Source organism: Ursus americanus, chromosome 1 (assembly GCF_024610735.1).
Source record: "Ursus americanus isolate L20-20 chromosome 1, mUrsAme1.1.p, whole genome shotgun sequence".
NCBI classification, from domain to species: Eukaryota; Metazoa; Chordata; class Mammalia; order Carnivora; family Ursidae; genus Ursus; species Ursus americanus.
In genome coordinates, this window is record NC_142127.1 from 71,009,640 (window position 1) to 71,033,209 (window position 23,570).

General features: G+C 40.0%; 1 protein-coding gene across 2 annotated transcripts in view; it reads right to left on the bottom strand.

Annotated features, from left to right (window-relative positions):
* Positions 1–23,570, bottom strand: part of ANKRD44 (ankyrin repeat domain 44) — a 309,567-nt gene that overhangs the window by 84,030 nt on the left and 201,967 nt on the right. For both annotated transcript variants that reach the window (XM_045806381.2, XM_045806382.2), the window contains exons 9-14: positions 21,791–21,869; positions 14,292–14,406; positions 5,581–5,663; positions 4,387–4,450; positions 2,154–2,222; positions 44–184 (exon numbers count right to left, since the gene is read on the bottom strand). In XM_045806381.2, the coding sequence (XP_045662337.1) occupies positions 44–184; positions 2,154–2,222; positions 4,387–4,450; positions 5,581–5,663; positions 14,292–14,406; positions 21,791–21,869 (551 nt within the window). The remainder of the gene's footprint in view (positions 1–43; positions 185–2,153; positions 2,223–4,386; positions 4,451–5,580; positions 5,664–14,291; positions 14,407–21,790; positions 21,870–23,570) is intronic.

The window sequence follows — 23,570 nt, forward strand, 5'->3', positions numbered from 1 at the left end:
CTAGTCATACCACCAAAGGAAATTTGAGCAAGGCTGTTTTTACTTTCTATCCATGTCTGATGCAGCAGCATAGTGCAAAGCTGTCCGTCCCCAGTCATCTGTTTCATTAACGTTGGCCCCTGTGGTCACTAATGTCTCAATACAGTGGAAATGACAATTTGCAGCTGCATAGTGCAAAGGCGTCCTGAAAAACAGACAGCAATTTATTACTTCCTTCATCTGAAAAACAGACCCCTTCCCATCATCATGAGCACTGACAGCAGTATTCCTAGGAGTGGGGAATGCTCTTCAGCTCTCAGAGTGTGGAGGCCAACGGACATGCCTTCCTTTGACTTTCTAAGTTGGAGCTGAGGCTACAAAGACAGTGGCCTCAGACAAAGACACCTACCTGGGGATCTATCCTTTCTTTCCATTCCGAGTGCCTATCCTGGTGCAGGTCTACACTAGTGCTTTTTGGACTATTGCAATACCATCCCTATTGGCCTCTTTAGCTCTAATCAAACTTCCATCTAATTTCTAGTTGGTATGAGTGAAGAACTGGATTTTCTAAGGTCTGATACCCACATTCAGCATCCTGTTCTAAAACCATAGGTCCTCCCTACTGAGCAAAGTCTTGATTCCTTAGTCTGGAATCAAAGACCTTTCCAAGCTGGGCCCAAACTACGTTCATAAAGTTTCTCTCTCCTCCCCTGTATGAACCCATCACTGCATCCAAGTGGGATCACCTGAAGTTTCCCCAATCGTGTCCACATCTCCCCTACCATTCCCCATGTTGTTTTCTTCCCTGGAATGTCCTCTCCTGAACTGCTTTCACCCATCAAAACCCCAAAGCTTCTAAAGTTCCAGAAGTTCTCTTTCCCTTTCGTCTGAGATTGTGCAGCTCCTGTCTGGGTCTCTCTTGAGCTCTCATCTCATATTGCCTTGATTTTAGCTCTTGGTATTGTCTCATCTTCTCCATTGAACTACAAGCCCCTTGAGGGTAGGGAAATAGATTAATGGGAAGAACAATATCCAAGGAATCAGAAGTCCTGGGTTCTAGTCCAGGCAGATCTGTAAGCTGCACCAAACCACAACCCCTCTCTGGGCCTGGACTTCCTCGTCCCTACCTCAATAATGACCCGTGAGAAGCTGCCCCCAACATCTAACCTAGGTCTAAAATTCCTGGAATTTTACATGTACACGTAAATTTATTACAGGTAAAACTCATTTAGTTTCTCCAAGCTCAATTTCTTTATCTATTAAAAAGGATAGGAAGCGTCTGCATTTATCTCATAGAGTTATTATGAAAAACCAAGTGGGTAACATGTAGGAAATACATGCACCTTGCCAAGAGTAAGACACTGCAGAAACAAGAATTCCCTAGCCAATAGTTAGGGAATAATAATCAAATGGAATACTAGAAATAAAATAACTTTATCTCAAGAACTATTTATTAGTTTCCAATTTTATTAATTATATTTTGCAGTCAATGTATGGGCTCTTTAACTCGTTGACTTTCTCCTCTTTCATCCAAAAAAACAGGTAAATTGTAAGCATTTTACATAGTGGACTGTTTGTGTTTTAATTAATTAGACTGAAAACTATTAGGTATCAACCACGTGGCAGAGCCCATAGGTAAAGAGAAAATGAGACCCAGTCCTGGTACTCAGGAGCCCCATGGTCAGGGAAGGGGAGAGACAGGGAAGCAAGAGTCCACTAGAACAGTGTGCTGTGTGCTCCTGCTGTGGAGTATGGAGGGTTCCAGGGGAGCAGAGAGGAGGGGCACCTGCATCAGAGGGGGCGGGAGGTGTTACTTGACATAAATCTGGGTGGGTGAGTAGGCGTTTGCCTAGGTAGGTTGGTAAGAGAAGAAATCTGTTGCAACGCCAAGAGCCAGGGTGCATGTGGAGGGGAGGGGTAGAGAGTTGCTATGGGAAAAAAACTGGAAGACAAGACACAATTGGCCCTTCTAACAGATGCTGTGAAAGTAGATGCCTGCCTTGGGGCTTGTGCCTGCTTGTTGGTGTTTTGCTACAAGAAGGGATTTTCTTCTGAGGATGGAATCTCCCCAGCTAGCTTCCCTATTTACCATTTCACTATAACATGATTTCCAGATGGACTGCTCCCCACCCCTTTTACTGAGGCACTTGAAGCAGAGTTCCCTGTTTACATACCTCCCACACTTGTCCTTTTTATGGAAATCTGCTCCGCTGCTCTGCAAGAGTTTTATACATTCCACATTACTAGAAAGACAGGGAAAACATCATTAAGATGGTAAAGGTCAATTGCTGGGCTATCTTCAGAAAGAACTGTTTTTGGTGAAGCGAAGGCCAAAATGAAATGACAGGTCCAGCTCTAAATTCTGCTAACGCACAACCAACCTGAACAGCTTAGAGGAATGCAATAGTGCCAGGGTCTAAAGTTCCTGAAATCCCTTTTTCCAACCTAATAAATCAATGCATTAAAGAGCTTGATGGAACATTTTCAATTCCATGACCAAGGTATTTAAGGATTATTACATGGTTAAACCTTTTAGTGATGGTTTCATCGCATTTCCTAAGATTCTCTTTCAAAACCATCAAGAGTTTAGGAAACAGAGTGGCTGTACCAACTTGCATTCCCACCAACAATGTAGGAGGGATCCCCTTTCTCCACATCCTCTCCAACAATTGTTGTTTCTTGCCTTGTCCATTTTTGCCATTCTAACTGGCGTAAGGTGGTACCTCAGTGTGGTTTTGATTTGAATTTCCCTGATGGCTAATGATTTTGAACATTTTTCCCCTTACACCTGTGATGGCTTCATGTCACCTCTAAACAATGAGCCAGAATGGAGAAGCATTACCTTTTATCACAGGAGAATGAATTCACCGTGATAACCATTTTCAACCCAGACTCTCCATGATGGGAAATAAAACAGCTGTATTTCCCTGTCTTTGTAATATAGGTAAGTAAATGTGCAAAAAATAAAAGGCCGAAAATGATGAAATGGAGCATAGTGATTTGCCAAAGCTTCTTTGTCATTCACAGAAGCAATAAATCATGTATAGTAGAGAAAAAGGACCCACTTAAGTGAATTTTCCTATTGAAGGGCATGTCGCTAAGTATTAATTGTAATAGGAGTTTCAGATATGAATCCAGAATGGTGTGTTGCCAAGGTCTGATACTTTTTTTAAATGTCGGCATAAAAAGAGACAATCATCCGTTATTGTTCTAAACTTGGAATGCTGAGAAGTAGTCTAGGATTTACTGTTTTATTATCATTTAAATATGAAAAATGATCTCATTAACGAGGAATCCAAGCAGGGCTCCCCGCACCCCCCCATCCAGTCTTTGTAGCCTCCTTTCTCAGAGAATCTGCTGTTTCAGTCATAAAATGGAAGAACTTTTTGAGACCAATATGTGTCGTTGCCACACGCCAGCTGATTGATAAAAGCACCTGTCTCTTACGGAACGAAGCCAAAGGATCAAAGGCAGAGGCATATCCAGTCGTGTGGCTTATGAAGCTCATTTGATGTGGGGAGAGGAGTTGGGGAGAAGGAGATTCATTTAAAAAATAATACATAATTCTGAATATAAAACTAAATTCAAGATTTTGGAAGGGACCCATGCAAATAAGGGCCTTAAAGCTTCACAGTCAACCCACCTCTGATAAAGAGGTAATGCCTTTGATAATGTACAGATGACAAATGGAGAATCACTGCTGTCCCTTGAGGACTCGCAAACCGATGAAGAACGAACACCTTACCCAAACAAGGTCATCCGAGAGAGGCCGTGTTTGGTCAATGTACAGTCATACATCAACAACATATTGATCAAAGCCTTACTCTCACCACTGATATGAAAAAGAGGGTCTGATGAATGATGCTCTTTATAAGTTTAAAAAAGAGGCAAGGATTAAATCGCTTCTTGCCTATCCCTTGGGTTTTCTTGACCTTTAGTCACATTTAACCATTTACATACTTAAAAAATCAGTTTTGAAATAAGGACAGAAATATCTGTAAATAAACAGGAACTAATTCAATCTTGGGTTCCCTTGATCATCACCCACCTACCAGTGACAAAAAAGAAAAACTTAGGAACAAATCTCAACTTATTTTCCTTTGGTAGAGTGCATATCAAGTAGATAACATATTCTATAGGCTGAAGACCTACAATTTAAAAAAAAAGGAAGAGGGAGAGAGAAGAAAACAAAAGAAAACTATTTTCTATATGAGATGGGCTAATGATTTTTCTTAGGAAGAATAAACATACAATTAATATGGAAATGCAAAAGTGATATTTGGAATTGGTAGAAATGACTCTTACCCACCTTACTAAGGAAATGGCTTTTGATTCGCAGACAACTGAAGTTGAGTAAGAGAAATGAGGAGTTAAGTCATGAAATAACTGAAATTGCTAACTACTCACCCTCCTGCAGCAGCGGCATGAAGGCACGTTCTTCCAAATTTATCTGGGGTGTCTATTTCAAAGCCTGCAGACAGCACGTGCTCATTACTAAACAAGGATACTATGCTATACTTTTGTCCTAGTTAAACCACAAGAAACATTGCAGAGACAGAAAAATCAGTTAGTAGGAAAACCAGAACGCAAGCAATTGTAGTCAGAAAGAGGTTGTCATGGAAACGAATGGTAACTGCTCAAGCTTGGCAATTTTATAGGAAGAACCGTGAAGTCTAGGAGAATTTATTTTCACATTCAGCCCTGGGTGAACCACAGCCCCATATTTCAATCCCAGGATAGAAATTTATGAAACCAATTTGAGATAAGTAGGGCAATAGACAGGCAGACAGAACACATGGAGAAAACATGGACAGCAAAGGAGTAATCTTCACATGCTGGAGTAGATATTTCCTTACGTGTATTATTAGCTTTCAGTTGGTTTAAGGTTTGGGAAACATGCTTTCATGCAGGGATTATTTTTAAACATGCCAAAAGCAGTGAAGGCAGAATCAACCATAGGTAAAGCACTTAAAAGGAAAAAAAATGCCTCTGGGATGTCTGTTGAATTAATTCATAAACAATCTTTGCCTTGCAGACCTCTATCACCTTTGAAAGCCAGGAACTTCTTAATACATGGAGGTTGGCAGAAGCAGTGATAAGAAAGATTAGCAAAGCTCCAAACCAGAAAGAATTTCTTGGTTCCAAACAGACTCACATTTAAAGACTAAATATTAAACCTAGTTGGAGGGGATCACGCTAGAGGGATTTATCAGAGCCCACAGAGGAGGAAGGTAACGTGACATTTCTACTGTTTGGCCTTTTTCCTTTGTTGAAAATATTAACTGTTAAATCCACCCTTTAAGCCCCAAAGATATTTTCCCTGATTCCAACAAACTTCCGGCAAGCTATGGCCACCCCTGCCTGTCTCTCACTCTGGATCACCCAAGCTTTAACTTGAAAAACAGGACAAGCCTCTCATTCCGGGGCAGGAATACTGACACTCGAACAGCAAAGACACCAAGGACTGCCGGGAACTGTCCCCGGATCAGGTCATGAATGACACAAAGCACAGGCAGCCACTTACTCCGACCAGACACCTAGAGCCACGTGGCTCATTTACAGGACACATTAAGCCTCATCTGTGGTAATGGGGTTACTTACCCGATGATAAGAGCTTTCTGCAGCAGTCAGAGTGAGCATTTAGGGCAGCTAAATGTAAGGGGAACATGCTATGGATTCCACACCTGACGAGAAAAAAAAAAAAAAAAACAGAGCAGCTCACCGTAACAGATCTCAAGATACATGCAGAAGGACAACTATCTTTCTAGAAGTTCTCTGATGAGAACCCAAACCCACAACACCTCGTTTTGGGACCCTTGCCTGAAATCATTTTATAATTCTTCCACTCAGGAAATAATTATGCAATCATTTTCTACTTTAACATAATAAAATCCTAAACCTACACCAGAATTAAAAACCCCTCACAAGAGGAATGTATCTTTTTAAGATTATGTTTCCTATAAAGGGTGACTCTACATTTAAGACTAATTTACCTTTTTTTTCTTTCAGCTGAGCAATTTTATGTCAGCAACCTGTTTTATTCAGCGACCTGTTCTATTCCTCGAATTGATAGAGAAATACTATTGACCTATTATGTGCCAAGTACTTTGCTAAGAGTTAATAATGACTGTATTATTGAAAACAAAATTTCGGATGAGAATAAAAACCAGTGTTTATCTTTTGCAGTTGCAACTTCATCTTCCTAATACTCTCATACTGCACATTAATCCACATCAGGACGCCGATCACATTATCTTGCGTACGTTTCGTAAATCGAGCATACTTTCCCTAACAGTATTACAGAAAGAATCTAGAAAAGGACTTTTTAGACTGATAGCCCATCATAACACAGTCCCCGGGATGATCCCTTAAGGGACAGGCAGCCTTCTGAGAGCAGTGCTTTTGACTTTCAAAATCAAATCCTCGTCTTTCCCCCCGCCTCCCCTCACACAAGGACCCAAAGTCGTAAGCTAAACTGCCGTTCCTAACAAACAGCATACCGGGAGGTTCCTGTGCTCTTCTAAGTGTTTATAATGTTAGTGCTCTCATTCCCCAGACTGGCTCACGATAGTCAAAGAATGTATTTCAAATTTTGCAAATGCTCCGTGTAACACAAGTAAGAACGCATATGAACACCTGCAGCATTAATGACCTAAGTTTCTTCTCTGGCACAAAGTGGCCCATTTTCAGATTCTATAATTCATTAAGAAACACATATGGTTTGAACTGGTTAGGTTTCAGATACATGACTTTTATCTGCTATCTCAAAAGTTACTATGCTGTGTGTGACTGTGTGAAAGTATTTACATATACACAGATAGTTCATGGCATTCAGCGTTCTGCCACATCGGAGCCTGCCAACAATTTACCACCTCTTTCTTTCCACGAAAACTTCTCTCTGTGTATCGGTGTTTTTGTTCAGTCTCCCCTCTGCTCGTGTTCTTTTCCCTATATGGAGATTTCCAACCCCGTGTATATAATAGCTGGCATCCATCAAGGGATGCAATTTGCTTGTCTTCCGGGCAGTGTCATGCAGAGGAAAACTGCTTGTAATTGCCTCTCTCATCATTTACAAAAAAAATTCTGAAAAGCAATTGCACCAGTGACAACCTTGACGCTCACGGAAAGGAAGCGGGCGTTGGGGGATGGGAGAGAAGATTTTCTATCCATGCTGCTATTTATATTACTCCCTCCTGATGCCAGAGAAACACAATAATTTTTAAAAATGTATAACACGTTTTAAAAACACCTTACTAAATGGAATTTTAAGCTAATAAGACTGTACCTAACCACTTTATTTGTTTAGGGCGAGTAAGGCAAAAATGTGATTATATTAATACCTCTGGACATTTGCAAGAGAAAAACAGTATTTTCTAGGACAGTTTTAAGTTCCTGAAAGAATGTGCCTGGAATTGGGTTGGTTTTCCAAAGATTTCTTTGAGCCTTCCTCATTCCTTAAATATATATAACTTTAATAAAAATATATATGTGTACAGATACATAACATGTAAAATATAAATATATCAAAATGCTATGTATTACATACATATTATATATACATGCATATATGTATATATACACAATATAATATATATTTTATAAAGATACAAAAAATACATATCTTTATATACAATAATACAAGCAAATGAATTAGAGAAGATAGCATAAAATTCTGTAAGAAATCAATAAGGAAAAACATAAAAAGTGCAAGTGATAGCATAACAGCAACAGCATTACAACATATTCCATAAACTTCATTATTAATATTTCTAATCAACTTTACCACTTAACATCATTGTCTTCAGATAACTCATCATACTCCACATTAGCGAATTCTTTTTCCTCTTGTTACTTATAAACTTGAGAAGATAAGGGAAGTAGAACTATTCTAAAAGGTCTAGCAAAAATTCTGTTCAATATATATATTTTATTCCATACTTAATAAAAAAATCACTACCTCAATGTACGTTTGAAAACATATTAATTCAGACAAGTCTAAATACCACTGACACTTGAACTTGAATATGATACTATGGTTCAAACAGGAAAACTAAATATCAGGCTGAGATTGGAAAGAAAATAAAAGTTGAATTCAGAATCTCTGAATCACTTCAGAAATGATTCACGCATTTCAAAATAAAATTACTCCTTTATTGTTATAAAGTAAGACTGCTTATCAAGGAAGAGTCATAAAACCTTTAGCAGGAAAATTAGGGTTTGGCTGTCTTAGGCAAATAAGCAGCATCACTTTTACTTCATCAGGTATACATCAAAGAAGATCAAGAAATAAAGATGTCAGATAATACTAAACTTAACAATGCATAAATTACAGGAAAGAGGAGACCAATTCCAGCTAAAATGCTACAGTTATTTGACCAGTCATAAAATTAATGGGACACATTTGTATTAGCTATTTCTAATTTAGCTGTTAGCTGGTGTCTCCAACCCAGTTATTTCAGAATAAATGAGGTCAGAATAAATTGTAGACAGCCATCAGAGGCAAGGAAAGGGCTGGTGCACTATTAGAATATCAGTTCTTTTAAGCTTTCCCCTTGGCATCAGAGAGCTACGGTTGTTCCTTCCCACCTCCAGGGCTTTCTAGAAGCCTTCCCTTAGGCTGTATGCTAAAAAAAAACACTGTAGTTAAGGTGATGGCGTCCGAAACCTTGGGTTTGAGTCCTAGTTTGGACACTTCTAGCTATTTGATCTTTGGCAAGTACGTACGTAATGGTTCCCTCATCCAGAAAATAAAGATCATAATAGTGTTAGTCTCACCGAGCAACTGTAAGGACTACTTAATAATGCATCCAAGTGCTAACAGAGGGTCTGGACCATGATAAGCCTTTACCATATAAGTTAGTATTACTATTGCCCTTGAAATTATTAGCTTAGTTGGATAATCAGCAGTCTGTGAGTTTTGAAGTTGTAATTAGCCTGTGATTCCTTAAAATCAGGTTTGCGATTCTTTAAAAGCCAAGAATAAATTGTGATCGGCTAGCATTTCTGTTATCTTTCTATATTTCAAAATTCTTTATAGTACTTATCTCACAAGTCTCCTAGGAAAGGTGGATTGGTTTAGTTTTGTCCAGTGGGCAGGTAAGATAAAAACACTTGATGATTTTGATCATCAAATGATTTTATGATTCTAACTTGACTGATCAACCGAAATCAAAAAATCAGTTTCCTATTAACTTATCCATGTCATTCCGAGTATTTATCATGCACCTCTAAGTTAGAGGCATTTGGGTTTAACTGGCAACAATGAGGCCTGGTCCTTGCTGTTTGCAACCTACTGACACTTTCAGTGGTTTCTTTTGAATCAAGACCAAACACTCTAATGTGGTTTCTAAGCCCCTTCTGGATCTAGCTGTTACTTAACCAACCAGTTTTCTAGAATCTCGGTGGACTTCTGTCCCTTCCTCCTGGAGGAGCCAAGGCTCTATCCTGCCCCAGGCTTTGTTTGGTGCAAGAAACTCCTCTTTCTGCCCAGCTTCTCTTAGCCTTTCTCAAACTAGTGAAGTGCATCTCTGGGGGCCGCTGGAAATACCTCTGGGCTTTCAAGAGCTATCTGTGGGACGTTTTAAACTGTCTTTTCTTTTTGGTGATAACCTAAAGAAAGTGGTATAAAAGCATATTTTGGCTCATCTCAACAACCACCTTCTCACGACAGACAACTGCTGTGTGTCAGCTCCCGTGTCTGTACTTGGGATCACACGGGTGCCCTGCGGAACTACTGTAACTGGCAGGGGCCAATGAGAACAGAAAAAAGGTGGACGTAATAGACAAATGAGAACAGAAGAAAGGTGGACGTAATAGACAAATGATGCCTGAAGCTGGGAAGGGCCGGTGACAGTGCAATATGCTTCGCCTTCCATATGCACAGGATTTGGCAGTAGTTGGCGTTTGTGCTGTGTGACGAGCCCACTGGCACTCTACTGCGTCCAAGCCACTGCAAAACTTCCAGTCCCACAGCGTGTGCTGACCTCAGCACCTTGGTCACCAGGACAATAACCCCACGAACATGGTGACTGAATTTTCTAAATGGTGCGCCATCACACCATCCACTACATAGAGAGGCAGCAAGCCTCCTGCCGGGGAACCTCGCCTCCAGATCCAGAGGGCTGAGGACAGAGTCTCATTTCCACCCCTCACAAGCTCTGTGACCTCAGGCAGGTAAGTGAACCTCTCTGTGCCTCATTAATTCACTTACAAGATGGCGATAATCATGTCACTTACCCCATGGGGCTGCTGTGACAATTAAATATAATTCCTGCGAGTTGGTGCCTAGCGTGGATGAGGACTTACGAGTGTTTGCTACTACTGTTAACCTAGTAACACTGGGTTCTGGTTGCATGGATGTTGCAAATTTTTTTTGGACTTACTGATATAGTAGATTCAAAGCCTAAGGAGTTTCTAACTAGTTTTACATTTATACATATTCAAGTAACACTATAATAAAAAATCATTTATTTCTATACCTGGGATCTGCAAGTCTCTCAACATCACAACCTAAATAATTGCTATTCACCCTGTAGTCTCCATTAAGCACTGCTCTTCCTGGAAGCCCCACCCTCAGCCCCACTAAGCCCCACATATGTTCTGTATCCAGTGCTACCCAGCGACTGCTCTGCTACCACACTTCGCATGGTTGATTGTAACTGCGTATTTAATTCTTGCCCCCAATGACTTAGAAATTCCTTGAGGGCAGGGACTCCTGTAACCCCAGAACCTGACGCAGCAGTGACACTCACAGACGTTCAGCAAACAGTTAGTGAATGAGCAGATGGCAGAACCGGTTACCTGCATAACTATAATACCCCTAATTTTGCTGCAGTTGAGGCAGAATCAATAAGGTAGGAGGCAAATTAAAATCCCAGAGACAAGCATCTCAAACCTAAAAAAGTTAAAGAAGAAAAACCAAAGGGCTCTGGCGCCACATAAAGTTGCATGAGCACAGAGTCAAGCTGCAGAAAGTGCTCTGACTTCAAGTTCAGACAAGGAAAAAGAGTATCAAAAACATTTCATCAGGCCCGAGGATGAGATTCAAACAAATCATAAGAAAGTAGTGACCGTAACACTTGTCATATAGAGATCTTTTAAAATACATTTGGTCATATCGTTTATGAATGAGGATGGGTTATTTTCATATACGCTATTTGCTTGTTTACTTATTAATAGAAGGAAAGCCCTACTTTTCTCCTCTTTCTTAAGCTACTCCACAGAGATCTACAAGGAACCCAGAGAACAGTGATTTTTCTGAGGGCTTTTAGCAAAGTTAATCATCTCCAACTTTCCTTCCCCCCATCTTGACATTTCCCCTCAGGTGATTTCCCGCCCCATGCACTACACACACACACACACACACACACACACACACACACACACACACACGACTGCAGCCTAATGAACCACTGTTTACTGCAGGAAGCATTCTTATCCCCAGATCCGCTGTGACATAACCAGATGTGGCTCCTTGAGGCTGGAACAATGTTTGCCTCGGCGGCATCCCCAGGACACAGCAGAGTCAGTGGAAGGAAAGGCTACCTGAACAACAGTACCATCTCTAAGGCACTTCTCCCACAAGGTGTTGTTTGCATAAATTGAAGGCAAAATAATTACAAACAAATGAACCTTGTGCTTATTGAGTAAATGTGTCTGGGGAAATTTTAAGTAAGTAGTGGGCCCCGTTTCTCCCTCAAGTGGATCCGAACCTGAAAGAAAATCAGAAATTCGTGGTTGTTTGGTTAAAACTCCCCAAGTAGCTCTGAGTTGAAAGAAAACTACCACTGAAAGTATTACTGTATCACAGGTGAAACAGGTGTGCCTAGATATTTGACTCCTGCTTAATGAACACAGCATTTATGATCTCTGGCGTTGGGTAGGAATTCAGAATCCAGTAAGAGCTCCCTGAATCTTAGGACAGTGCTCTTTCCACAAGCCTGAGGTGCTGCTTTTAACTTGCAATAGCCTGGTCAAAAAGGTTCTTTGAGGGGCGCCTGGGTAGCGCAGTCGTTAAAGCAGCTGCCTTCGGCTCAGGGCGTGATCCTGGCGTACCGGGATCGAGTCCCACATCGGGCTCCTCCGCTATGAGCCTGCTTCTTCCTCTCCCACTCCCCCTGCTGTGTTCCCTCTCTCACTGGCTGTCTCTCTGTCACATAAATAAATAAAATCTTAAAAAAAAAAAAAAAAGGTTCTTTGACTGTTAAGTGATCCCTTTCTTCTGAAAGGAGACAGCCCACCACTCTTACTGTTTGTCAGCGTGGCTCTCTCTTTCCGCCCTGCAGGCTTGTCGTGAGCCCAAGCCCTCATCTTCTCCTCCCTGGACTTCTGCAAAAGGCTGCCACATGTCTCTGGTCTGGACCACCTCCCACACGTCTGGGCTGTTGTGAGAGTGATCTTTCTCACTGACAAATGGGATCATGACACACAACCTTCCCTACATCCACTTAATTCTTTAACAGCTTCCGAATGCCTCAGAACAGAATTCACTCCTTAGCAGGACATGCAAGGTCTTTCAAGATGTGTCTTTTCTTGCTTCCCACCTCATTTCTTTCCATTTTTCCACACACATCAGATGATCCAGGCTTGGCAATCTGCTTTAACATATTCACATGTTGATGCGTTTGTAAATACTGTTCTCTCCTCCTGGAATGTCCTTCCTTGCTTTCCCTCTTTTTACCTCACACAATTTTGTTTACCTGGTGAACTCCTACCGGTCCTTCTTTTTGCCGAAATGTCACCTCTTTTGTGAAACCCACAAAGTCAGTGTCTCCCTGAATGTTCCCATAGCATAGTACAAACCTCACAATGCTTGAATCGTCTGCTCTGGATCTTGTTCCTGCCGCTAGACTGGGACCTCAGGAGGTTGCTGGAACCCACCAGTACCTTCCATGGACCATTGAAATTTTGGCTTATTCTCAAGCAAGACTTTCAATTCTGTTGCACAAAAACTTGGCAAATAAAATAGAATTCCTAAAGTTACACTGCCCTTATATGGTTCTCCTGAAAATTTAGATTTTGTTACCCATGGTCTCTGTGATCAAAGCTACACTCTTTATTCAGTTCTTTAAGGCTGTCTTGAATTTGGTTCTATACATATTATTAAATAATAAAATAATAGTTGTTGATAGTTTCCTACGTGCTAGGCATTCTTCAAAGAGCTTTTAACATGGATTATCTTGTTTAATAATGTTAGGCAATATATTTATATAACTCATACTCATATTGATCTCAACCTAGACCAGAGAGCTTTACTAGTAATTAAATCCTTTAATGCTCTTAACACACCTGTGGGCAAGTACTGTTATTACTTCCATTTTTGAAATGAGGAAACCGAAGCACAGAGAGGTTCAGCAGTAGGCTCCAGGTTACACAGCTCACAGGCATGGTAGCTTGGCTTGGAGCCCATGTAGTGCCCATGAAGCCTGGGCCCCCAAGCCACACATGTTACTACCCACCTCCGGGCAGAGGAATTGTACTCTTCCAACTCCTGCTCCTGCTTTTCTCCCTGCTCAGGATGTCTGCCACCACCTGCTCTACTCAAGTAATTGTCACTCTTCAAAGCCTGCCCAAAACTCACCTTCTGCTTAAAGGCTTTTCTGAAAACTTTGGCCACCGTTGCACTCTCTCCTACCTGTCTACACTCTACGGCATATACTGTCTACACTGAACACTCTGCCACTTAAGTCTTGCTTCATTTAGAACTTTATTACATACTATGTTGCATGGTTCTTTGTCTTAAGAGGGCCTTGGGCCTCTAACAAAATTATGAGCTCCTTGAAGGTACCAACCAGATGACTTATTACTGAAATTTCCCAAAGCACCCAGCACTATGACCGACTTGTACAGCTGCTTATATTCTTGTGGAACTGAAGTGTAAAATGAAGTCAGGTCCCCCTTCCCTATGTAGCACTTGTACTCAACGGTACCCCCTAATGATATCATCAAAACTGAGCAAGTACCCTGAATAAATTCTGAATTTGCCCAATTATGTCTGATTTTTCCTGCTTAAGCAACATTAAACACTGGAAAGAACAGAATATTAGAAAGTAGAGTTAGGAATAGAGTTCAAGTCTCCTTCATTAAAACCACTGGAATAGTCTTCTTTCTGATGCAGCTGAAAATAAAATTGGTTCTGCCTCGCATCTGTCATTAAAAGTCACTTAATTTAGTCCAAATTTAATTTGTATTTAGCATAATGGTACAGATCCAGCTTAACCTAGATAAATGGAAACGGTCTACTGCATGGCAGGTCCCTTTGGCAGTGTCCCCACATGTGCCAATTATTGCACCGTATTTCTGCAGTAACCTACTTGGCTGTGTCAGCTCCGCTGGTTATTAAGGTGTTAATCAAAAGCTCATGACCGTATCTTGCAGCCACATGGAGAGGAGTGTTGCCATCCTTATCCACACAGTCAATTTCACCGCCTGCAAGAGATGTTTTAATACAGGATAACATAAGGATTCAGGCTGACTCAGATACTACATTCTATGCCAGTCACTCATGTTGTCCAAATGTTGACTTCTTTTCCCCTCTGTGTACATCTCTGATCTGAAGTACAAGAATGCCTTTCCAGGGGATAGGTCACCACCTGAAGTAGTAGTAGTATTAAATCTGCATAGAGGGAAGTCTATTAGAAATGCTTTTGAAAAGTCTTTCCATATTGTCTTATTTAAGGATCTAAAAACTGGCGCGCCTGGGTGGCGCAGTCGTTAAGCGTCTGCCTTCGGCTCAGGGCGTGATCCCAGAGTCCTGGGATCGAGCCCCACATCAGGCTCCTCCACTGGGAGCCTGCTTCCTCCTCTCCCACTCCCCCTGCTTGTGTTCCCTCTCTCACTGGCTGTCTCTCTCTCTGTCAAATAAATAAATAAAAAATCTTCAAAAAAAAAAAAATAAGGATCTAAAATCTCGCAACTAAATTCCTGCTCTGAGGAACAAAGTAATCAAATTCCATAAAATGTAATTTTGAAGATACACCCAATTTTAATTTTACCTGCTCAATTAAAGACCTACATACACTTTATACTGAAGCACCAGAACCAAAGAGAATAGAAAGTTCAAGAAAATATTTTACGTCATTTGATGATTTGGCTTAAAATATGATGAGTAAAATGAGGAAATGTATAACTATGAACTGAAAATATCTATATTTATAAAAGCTATCACATTAATCATCAACAGTCCTTTTAATAATAAAGTATTTTCATCTTATTTTGTCTTATTTTGCCTTCCTTTTCCCCAACTTTTAATTTTACTACATTTCTTTCTCTCTTACCTTTTCACAAATCTATACGTAAATACAGTTGGTCTATTTAACGATTTAAAAATAAGTTAGACATCATGACATTTCACCCCTAAGAACAAAGACATTCTCCCACATAACTACAATTCTATTAGTATACTCAAGAAATTTAATGTTGGTATCATAATTTTATGTAATATACAACATATTCCAATTTCTCCAGTTATTCCCAAAATGTGCATCATAGCTGTTAGTTTTTTAATCCAGGATCCAACAAAATATTCTGCTGCCATTTAGTTGTCATGTCCCTTTAGTTTTCTTTAATCTAAAACAATCCTCCTGCCTTTTCTCTCTATATCTATCTATCTATCTATCTATCTATCTATCTATCTATCTATTCATCCATCTATCCATCCATGTCTCGTGTCATTGATATCTTTGGAGGTCAAGCCAGGAGTGGTGTGGAGTGTCCTGCATTCTAGAGTTATCTGCTTATTTCCTCTGTTAGATTCAGAACATTTTGGCAAGACTACCCCAGAGTCAATGTGCACTTCCCTCTGCATCTCCATAGCACACACGTAAGGGCAGGTTAGTCCACTGGATGATGCTAATTTTGATCACTTGCAATGCGTACAGTTTCAGTTTGGGAAGATGAAAAAGTTCTAGAAATGAACAGTGGTGTTGGTTACACAAAATAAGAATGTACTTAGTGCCACTGAACTGTACACTTAAGAATAGTTAAAACGGTAACTTTTTATGTTATATACATTTTACCACAATAAGAAAAGGGGCTTGATTATTTGGTTAAGGTGATACCTGCCAGCACTTGCCATTGCAAAATATCTTTTCCCTTTTGTAATTAACAAACAGTTTGTGGGCGGTACTTTGAGACTGTACAAATATCCTATTTCCCAACAAGATTTCCAGCAAGGATTTTAGCATAAACGGGGAGTATTTTGTTCAAAAGTTACCTGAATTCTTTATTCTGTATGCTTATATTATCAACTTGATACAGTTTAGATTCATTTGATTCTCTTTGTTTTCAAAATTTTTACCAGTTTTTGATTTAGCTTTATTTTATTAATATATAAAAAATTCATGTTTCAGAAATCAAATAATATTTTTTAAAGGCTCACTTTCATTTCCATCCCTTCTACTTCATTCTCCACCACATCCTAAAGGAATCATTTTCATTAGTTTTGGTTTATGCTTTCTGTGTTTCTTTTTGTAAAAATAAACACACAGCGGGGTGCCTGGGTGGCTCAGTCGGTTAAGCATCTGCCTTCAGCTCAGGTCATGATCCCAGGATCAAGTCCCACATCAGGTTCCTTGCTCAACAGGAAGCCTGCTTCTCCCTCTCCCTCTGCCTGCCACTCCCCCTGCTTGTGCTCGCTCGCTCTCTCTCTGACAAAAAAAGAAATAATCTTTAAAAAAAATAAATAAACAGACTATACATTGCTTTCTTTTTCTTTTTTTTACTGAACAATATATCCTGGAATTCACTCCTAAAAATCACTTCTTGGAGGTCTTCCTCATTTTTGTGCAGCTTTATTGTTTTCCATTGCATGGAGATACTAGTTAAGTACACCAGTCTGAGTGTATGGATAAGCATTTAGGAAGTAAATATCATTTTGCTATTATCAGGAATGCTGCAGTGAATATCCTCATGCACATATTGTTTCCTATCTGTTGGGTGTATCTTCAGGGTAAATCCCTGGAAAGGGGATTTCAAGGTCAAAGAAGTGAATATCTGGTTTTGCTCAATTTTGCCACATTTCCCCCTTTAGGTCCTGTGCCATTTTGCTACTCACATGAGCAATGAGAGTGCGTTTTCCCCACGGCCTAATCAAGCGTTTGAAAACCTGCCATGTGATGAGTGAGAAGTAATATCTCAGTGCAGTATTCATTTGCATTTCTCATATTAAGGAAATTGAGCATCCTTTCATATACTGAAGGACTATTTGTTTATCTTTTTCCATGAACTATTTGTTCATGACTTTTGACCATTTTTCTGTGTGCGTGTGTGCGTGCGTGCGTGCGTGGTCTTTTATTCCTTGATTTTCAAGGGCTCTTAAAATATTTAGGAGATTCATCATTTATCAGTAATACATATTACAAATATTTCCCCCCTAGATTTTCATTTTTATTTGTTATTTTATTCTGGAAAAAAAGAAACCCTATTTTTGGAATTCATGTCTTTTCTGTTATTATATTTAGATTTTGCATTGAGTTTAGAAAGGCTTCCCCCACATCCTGACAATAAAGAAACTGACGCATGTGAAACTATTTGCAATAATGTTTCCATGGATACTTCAGAACAATCCAGGGTCCACGTGTCCATCTAAGAACTGCCCACTGTGATTGGCCTGAACGGCCCACCCCCAGAACTGCTCCTGGGAGATGTGGGAGGCAGATCCCCAGACTGCAGAGAAACCTTTGCGCTGGACACACTGCAACACTCCACGTCCTTCCAGCCAAGAGGCATCAAACCTTCTACAGAAGTGTTAGAGCCTCCAAGTTTATCAGCCCCAAACATGCCAAAAATTGGGTAGGAAAAAGTGAAAAATGTTGGAAAGGGTAAGGGGCTGAGCTGATAAAGTTTCTTCTTGTTGTTACTACCATTTCATAAGTCAGTTTAACATTTTGTTTATTTATTTATTTCTCTATTTAATTTGGGGAGAGAGAGCACGTGCAAACAGGGAGAGGGATGGAGGAAGAGGGAGAGAGAGAATCTTAAGCAGGCTCCATGCCCAGTGCAGAGCCTGAAGCAGGGCTCCCCCAAAACAGGGGCTTGATCCCACGACCCTGAGATCATGACCTGAGCTGAAATCAAGAGTCAGACGCTCAACCGACTGAACCACCCAGGCGCCCCTCATAAGTCAGTTTAAAACTGTAAAAATATATGTAATTATCTTCCACATATGCTTTTGTTGTCATTTAACATATATTTCAGAAAAACATCATAACTAGTGGAAAAATAAAAGAGATCGTTATTCTGAAATATGTTTTATATTAAAGTAGGACATCTAGATAATGAATTTCTATTTTACAGTCATTCCCCAAACTTTTCCATTTTCACTTGAAAATCTTTAAGCTTTGCCTGGCATGCAATTAAATATCCTTACTACTCATTTGAAGCTTGCAAGTTAAATGTTGGTAATTGATTACTGACAATTAGTGAGGAAAATTAACATTTGTGAGTTTAGAAGTACGCAAAGCATGTCAGAAGGGATAATTTAGCAGCATTACCGAAGCATTCATCTGAAGTTATTTTTTCCTGCACAAACAAAAATGGTCATCTTATTAAATTGCCTCGGAAATACTGTGAGCCAAAAGGTCAAAAATCTCACAATGAATCATCCTAACCTATCACTGGACTCTTCCTTTTCAAACTCTATTTTTAAAGCTCCTGTGAAGAAAACATCAGTTTTGAACTCTTGTAACCTGCTGGACAGCATCTAGGCAGTGGCCTAGTACAAACGTCTGGATTAAACGCCTTCTGCCATCACACTGTTTCCTCAGTCCGTTCTTTCCCTCTCTGGCTGCGACAACACGGCTTCAGACAACACACAACGGGACTGGACAGTAGAAGTAGTGTTTGCTCACTATCTACAAAAATAAAAGAGGTGTGTGTGTGTGTGTGTGTGTGTGTGTGTGTGTGCGCGCTTGGGCTTTTTGTTTGTTTCTTTTTTTGTTCCTTTTTGGCAATTGTCTTACCAACGCTGAATGATTCTGGAAAAAGTTATTATGAAGAACTAATAACCCTGAATAGAGAACGGTCAGGGAAGCAGAGAAATGTCATACAAAGTCCAAACACAAGGGTGTTTCACAAAACAAACGCAAGGAATATCGCTCAGTAGCATGTTCTTTTGGGTTAGGGAGCCAATGGATGGTCCCACGTGGGACTGGCTTCCGAGTCCTGTTGTGCAGTGACCCACTCTGGAGGATAGACACCAGGTCCGGGGGTGCAAGCCTCTGGATTTTTCCCAGAAGGAATCCAACAAACAGGAGGAAAGAAAAGAGCTTCCTATTCTTCTCCCTAAGGGCATTTTTAAAAATGTCAGATGGAAGAACTCACAGTTCTCACATGTAATGAATGCAGAGAATTGTCAGCTGAGAAAAGAGAATGCCAAATCATCCTTCTACAGAGATGATGCTAGTCTAGATATAAGTGACCCCTAAAGTAAATAAAATTCCAGTTAAAAAACATTTTTTAGGGGCGCCTGGGTGGCTTAGTCGGTTAAACGTCTGCCTTTAGCTCAGGTCATGATCCCAGGGTCGTTGGATCAAGCCCCTGTTTTGGGGGAGCCCTGCATCAGGCTCTGCACTGGGCCTGGAGCCTGCTTAACATTCTCTCTCCCTGCTTCTCCCTCTGTCTGCCACTCCCCCTGCTTGTGCATGCTCTCTCTCTGACCAATAAATAAATGAAATCTTTTTAAAAATGTCTTCAAACATGCCATTATTTATCCAGAGAATGCATTGGTAAGTGTAGTGGTTGAAAGTTCAGTCTCTGATGTTAGACTGCCTGTGTTTCAATTCCTGTTCCTCAACATACCTGCCATGTATCCTGATGGAAGTGACAACCTCCCTGCCTTAGTTTCCCCATCTTTGACATGGAGATGACAATAGCACCTCTTTCTCATGGATTTATATGTGGAGTGCATACCCAAATGCCCGGCACAGTGTAAACACTCAATCTATGTTAGCTTTATCATTATATATAATGGGCTATATATTATAGCCACTATATCTCATCATTTTGGGCCCCTGTACCCCCCCCCCCGCCGCCCTCGATCCACAAGTAAGATGTCAGGTCAGCCAAGAATGAGGCTCTGGATTGAGCCTCTTGATCAGCGAGGACAAGAGATGGGTTCTCTTTCAGATCTCATCCCAACTCAGAGGTCTACAATGATGTCCACAGAGGGCACGGGAGTGTTTCAGGCCCACAGGAATGGGTTTTGGAGAGGTCACAGTAGCCAGCAGCATCCCCAGACTGTTGTCACACACTAGCATTATACAGGGAGATGGATCACGGCCTTGATTTGAAGGAGATGGCCAGGATGGTCTGCCCCCAGGGATGGACCTGGGGGAAGGCAGTGCTTACAAGGAGAAAACTTGCTCTCTCTTTGATCTGATCGCTGCAGCTCAAATGTGCCTTAGCAGGGAGCGGAGCTCTTATACCACAGAGGTAAGCGTGATTATAGTCACACTAAAATTTTAAAAATAGATACCAAATATCTCCCTAGTATGTATGTATATATTTATTTTTCAGCCAGTGGACACTGTTTCTAAAAACAAAAAAAAAGCAGTTGAGAAATACATGGGATGAGGAAAGTGTGCAAAGGAGAGACTCTAGGGTCACTCCCCATCTCCCTTTGTTTACTTCAAGCAAAACAAAACAATTAAAGTGGCCCTTTCAATAAAGTGAATGTCAAAGACATACCACATATTTCAAATTAGAATTAATGGGTGTTGTGCAGTTAATTTTCATTTTACCTTCCTTTGCTCAATGGAAATTTGTCAGGATTTATTGTCCCCTATAGTTACACTGAAATGCTTATAAATTTCCTTTGCTTTGTGGCAGATATTTTGCTTCCTAAGCATAATTTCCCCAAGCTGATCTTCCATCCAAATGTCAAGTAACTTTTTGGTTTTATGACTTGACTGCCGAGGCTATAACATAGTATCACTAACAATTCGTCCAAAATTCTTACAGATGAGAAAAAGACAGGTCCGAGAAATTGACTAATGCCAGAATTTTGAGAAGTACAAATATGGGTCAACTAAAGATAGTTTAGGAATTGCTGAACTTGGAATGTCAGCATAAAATCTGGACTAAACCTGTTGTTGTTTTTTTTAATTGTCTCTCTGATTTGCTAAGAAAGCAGTAGTTCTGTGGTCAAGGTCAGTCCACTCACAGATGCTGGCCATGACCCATAATAGCGTTAGGAACCATAATGTGAAGTGACACTCCCTAGTACTTTGGCTACAGAGACAAGCCAGTGGTTCGCGTACACCTTTGTTCTGCGCCTGGAAAATTACTAGATATGTGACTTTCCAAGGTCTCTATCAAGGCTGTGACTTTATCATCTTTTATATCATGCACTTAACTGCTTTTCCTCTGAGTCACCTCATTTTTCCTACCTTTGCTCAAGTAGCTTAAGGAGTTTTAACTTAGGAAACGATGGTAAATTCTAAAGCTTAAAGATAATTCAGATTTGCTGCTAGAAAATGTATGATAGTAATTTTTATTAGTTTCAGAGTGAAAAGTGCAGGACCTTGAGCCCATATAAGTACATCATTTCCAGTGTCAAAATAGTATGTTCTTTGACTGACTAGGAATTAAATGAGAAACAGTGGCTTTATGTTCTTGTTCCTAAGCTGGATGGTGATGATATGTCCGATAAAGAGCTTTTGGAAAAGTGCATCAAAGGATGGTGTAAATCTAATCTTAATAAAACAGACCATCATCTAAAACAGAGCATCATCTTTCGTGTTCAGATTACTGACAGCCACACTCAGGTCAGGACACTGTCCAAACAACAACACTGCAGAAGGATCTCTCTTACCATTCTGAATGAGGGTTTGTGATCGTGTGAACCTTCCATGGACAGCTGTCATGTGCAGTGGACTTTTGCCATCTTTACTCTAAAAAATGAGGGAGAGAGAAACAAAGGATCAGTGATGCCAATCTGAAACATCCCTACGGATACTACTGTCAATGCCCTGAAAATAAAATGTCAATTCAGGTTTTTTAAAAGGGATAATAAAAACTTACAAAAGGTAAAAGATAATTTTTGAAAGCAAAAGAAAAAGCATATATATAATATATCTCAAGTTACTGCATAACATCCCATTGTAAAGAAGCTTAGAGAAGTGAAAATTATTTTAGAGAAGAAATGTGAAATTTCTAGTTACACTGACAATTTTTAAACTATCCTGCTTCAAACTGAAGCAATCATCCAAAATGCTTTTTTCTCTCTTGTGATCTACTGATGAAGACGGTTTCAAGGCGTTTTTGTTTGGTTTGGTTTGGTTTTCAGCTTTTGTCTCAAGTACATGAGAAAAGACAAATGATGTGCTAACTGGCTTGGTCCTGTCCAACCTAAAGTTGACTGAGCTGCTATGAATGACTGCAGCTCTCAAAACTGACCTGGAACATTCCACCACTCCCTACATCCTAATTCCATAGAAAATGACACTTCTGGTTGTTCCAAACAAAAATGCTTGCTTCAATTAAGTCATTAGAAATCATAAGATTAAAACATACAATGGTTTAGCAAATTACCATTTTAATGATCACAGGGATGTGTGCTGAATTTATACATCTCTCTATTATTTAAGATATAAATGATGGCACTCCCTGATAGAGATTAAGCCAAAACATGAAAAATGTATAAAATCTATAGACTTGTCATCATTACACCAGATACCAAAGTCCCACACATTTATTAAGAAACAGTCATTTACAGAATTTCATCCAAAAATAGTAATACCTAAAAGAACATATTAAGTATCCCCAATAGACAGAATGTATCTTTTCATTCAGGTACTGTTAATAAAAGAAAAAAAAGAAATATCTGTTTCAGGAGAAACATTTTCCAAAGTCCAAGGTTAAATATGAGATCTCAAAAATGCAAGTTTATTTTTGTAATGAAACCCATATACCTGTGCTTTAAAATGCACTGTTGATGGGAATGCAAATTGGTGAAGCCACTGTGGAAAACAGTATGGAGTTTCCTCATAAACTTAAAAACAGAAATACCATATGATCTAGTAATTCCACTACCGGGTATCTACCTAAAGAAAATGAAAACACTAATTCGAAAACATATACACACCCCTATGTTTACGGCAGCGTTATTTCTAATAGCCCAGAAATGGAAGCAACCTACGTGTCCATCGACAGATGAATAGATAAGGAAGATGTAGTGCATACACACACACACACACACACACACACACACACACACAGAGGAATATAATGCAGCGATAAAAAGGATAAGTTCTTGCCATTTGTGACACCATGGATGGACCTAGAGGGTATTATGCTAAGTGAAATAAGTCAGACTGAGAAACACAAATGCCATATGATTTCACTCATATGTGGAATCTAAAAAATGAAACGAATAAACAAATAAAACAAAAAACAGAAACAGACTCATAAATACAGAGAACAAACTGATAGCTAAGGAAAGGGGTTAGGGAGATGGGCAGATAGGCGAAGGGGAGAGGGAGACACAAGCCTCCGGTCAGGGAATAAATGAGTCATGGGAATGAAAGGCACAGCATAGGGAATATAGTTAATGATACTGTAACAGCTTTGTATGGTGACAGATGGGAGCTACA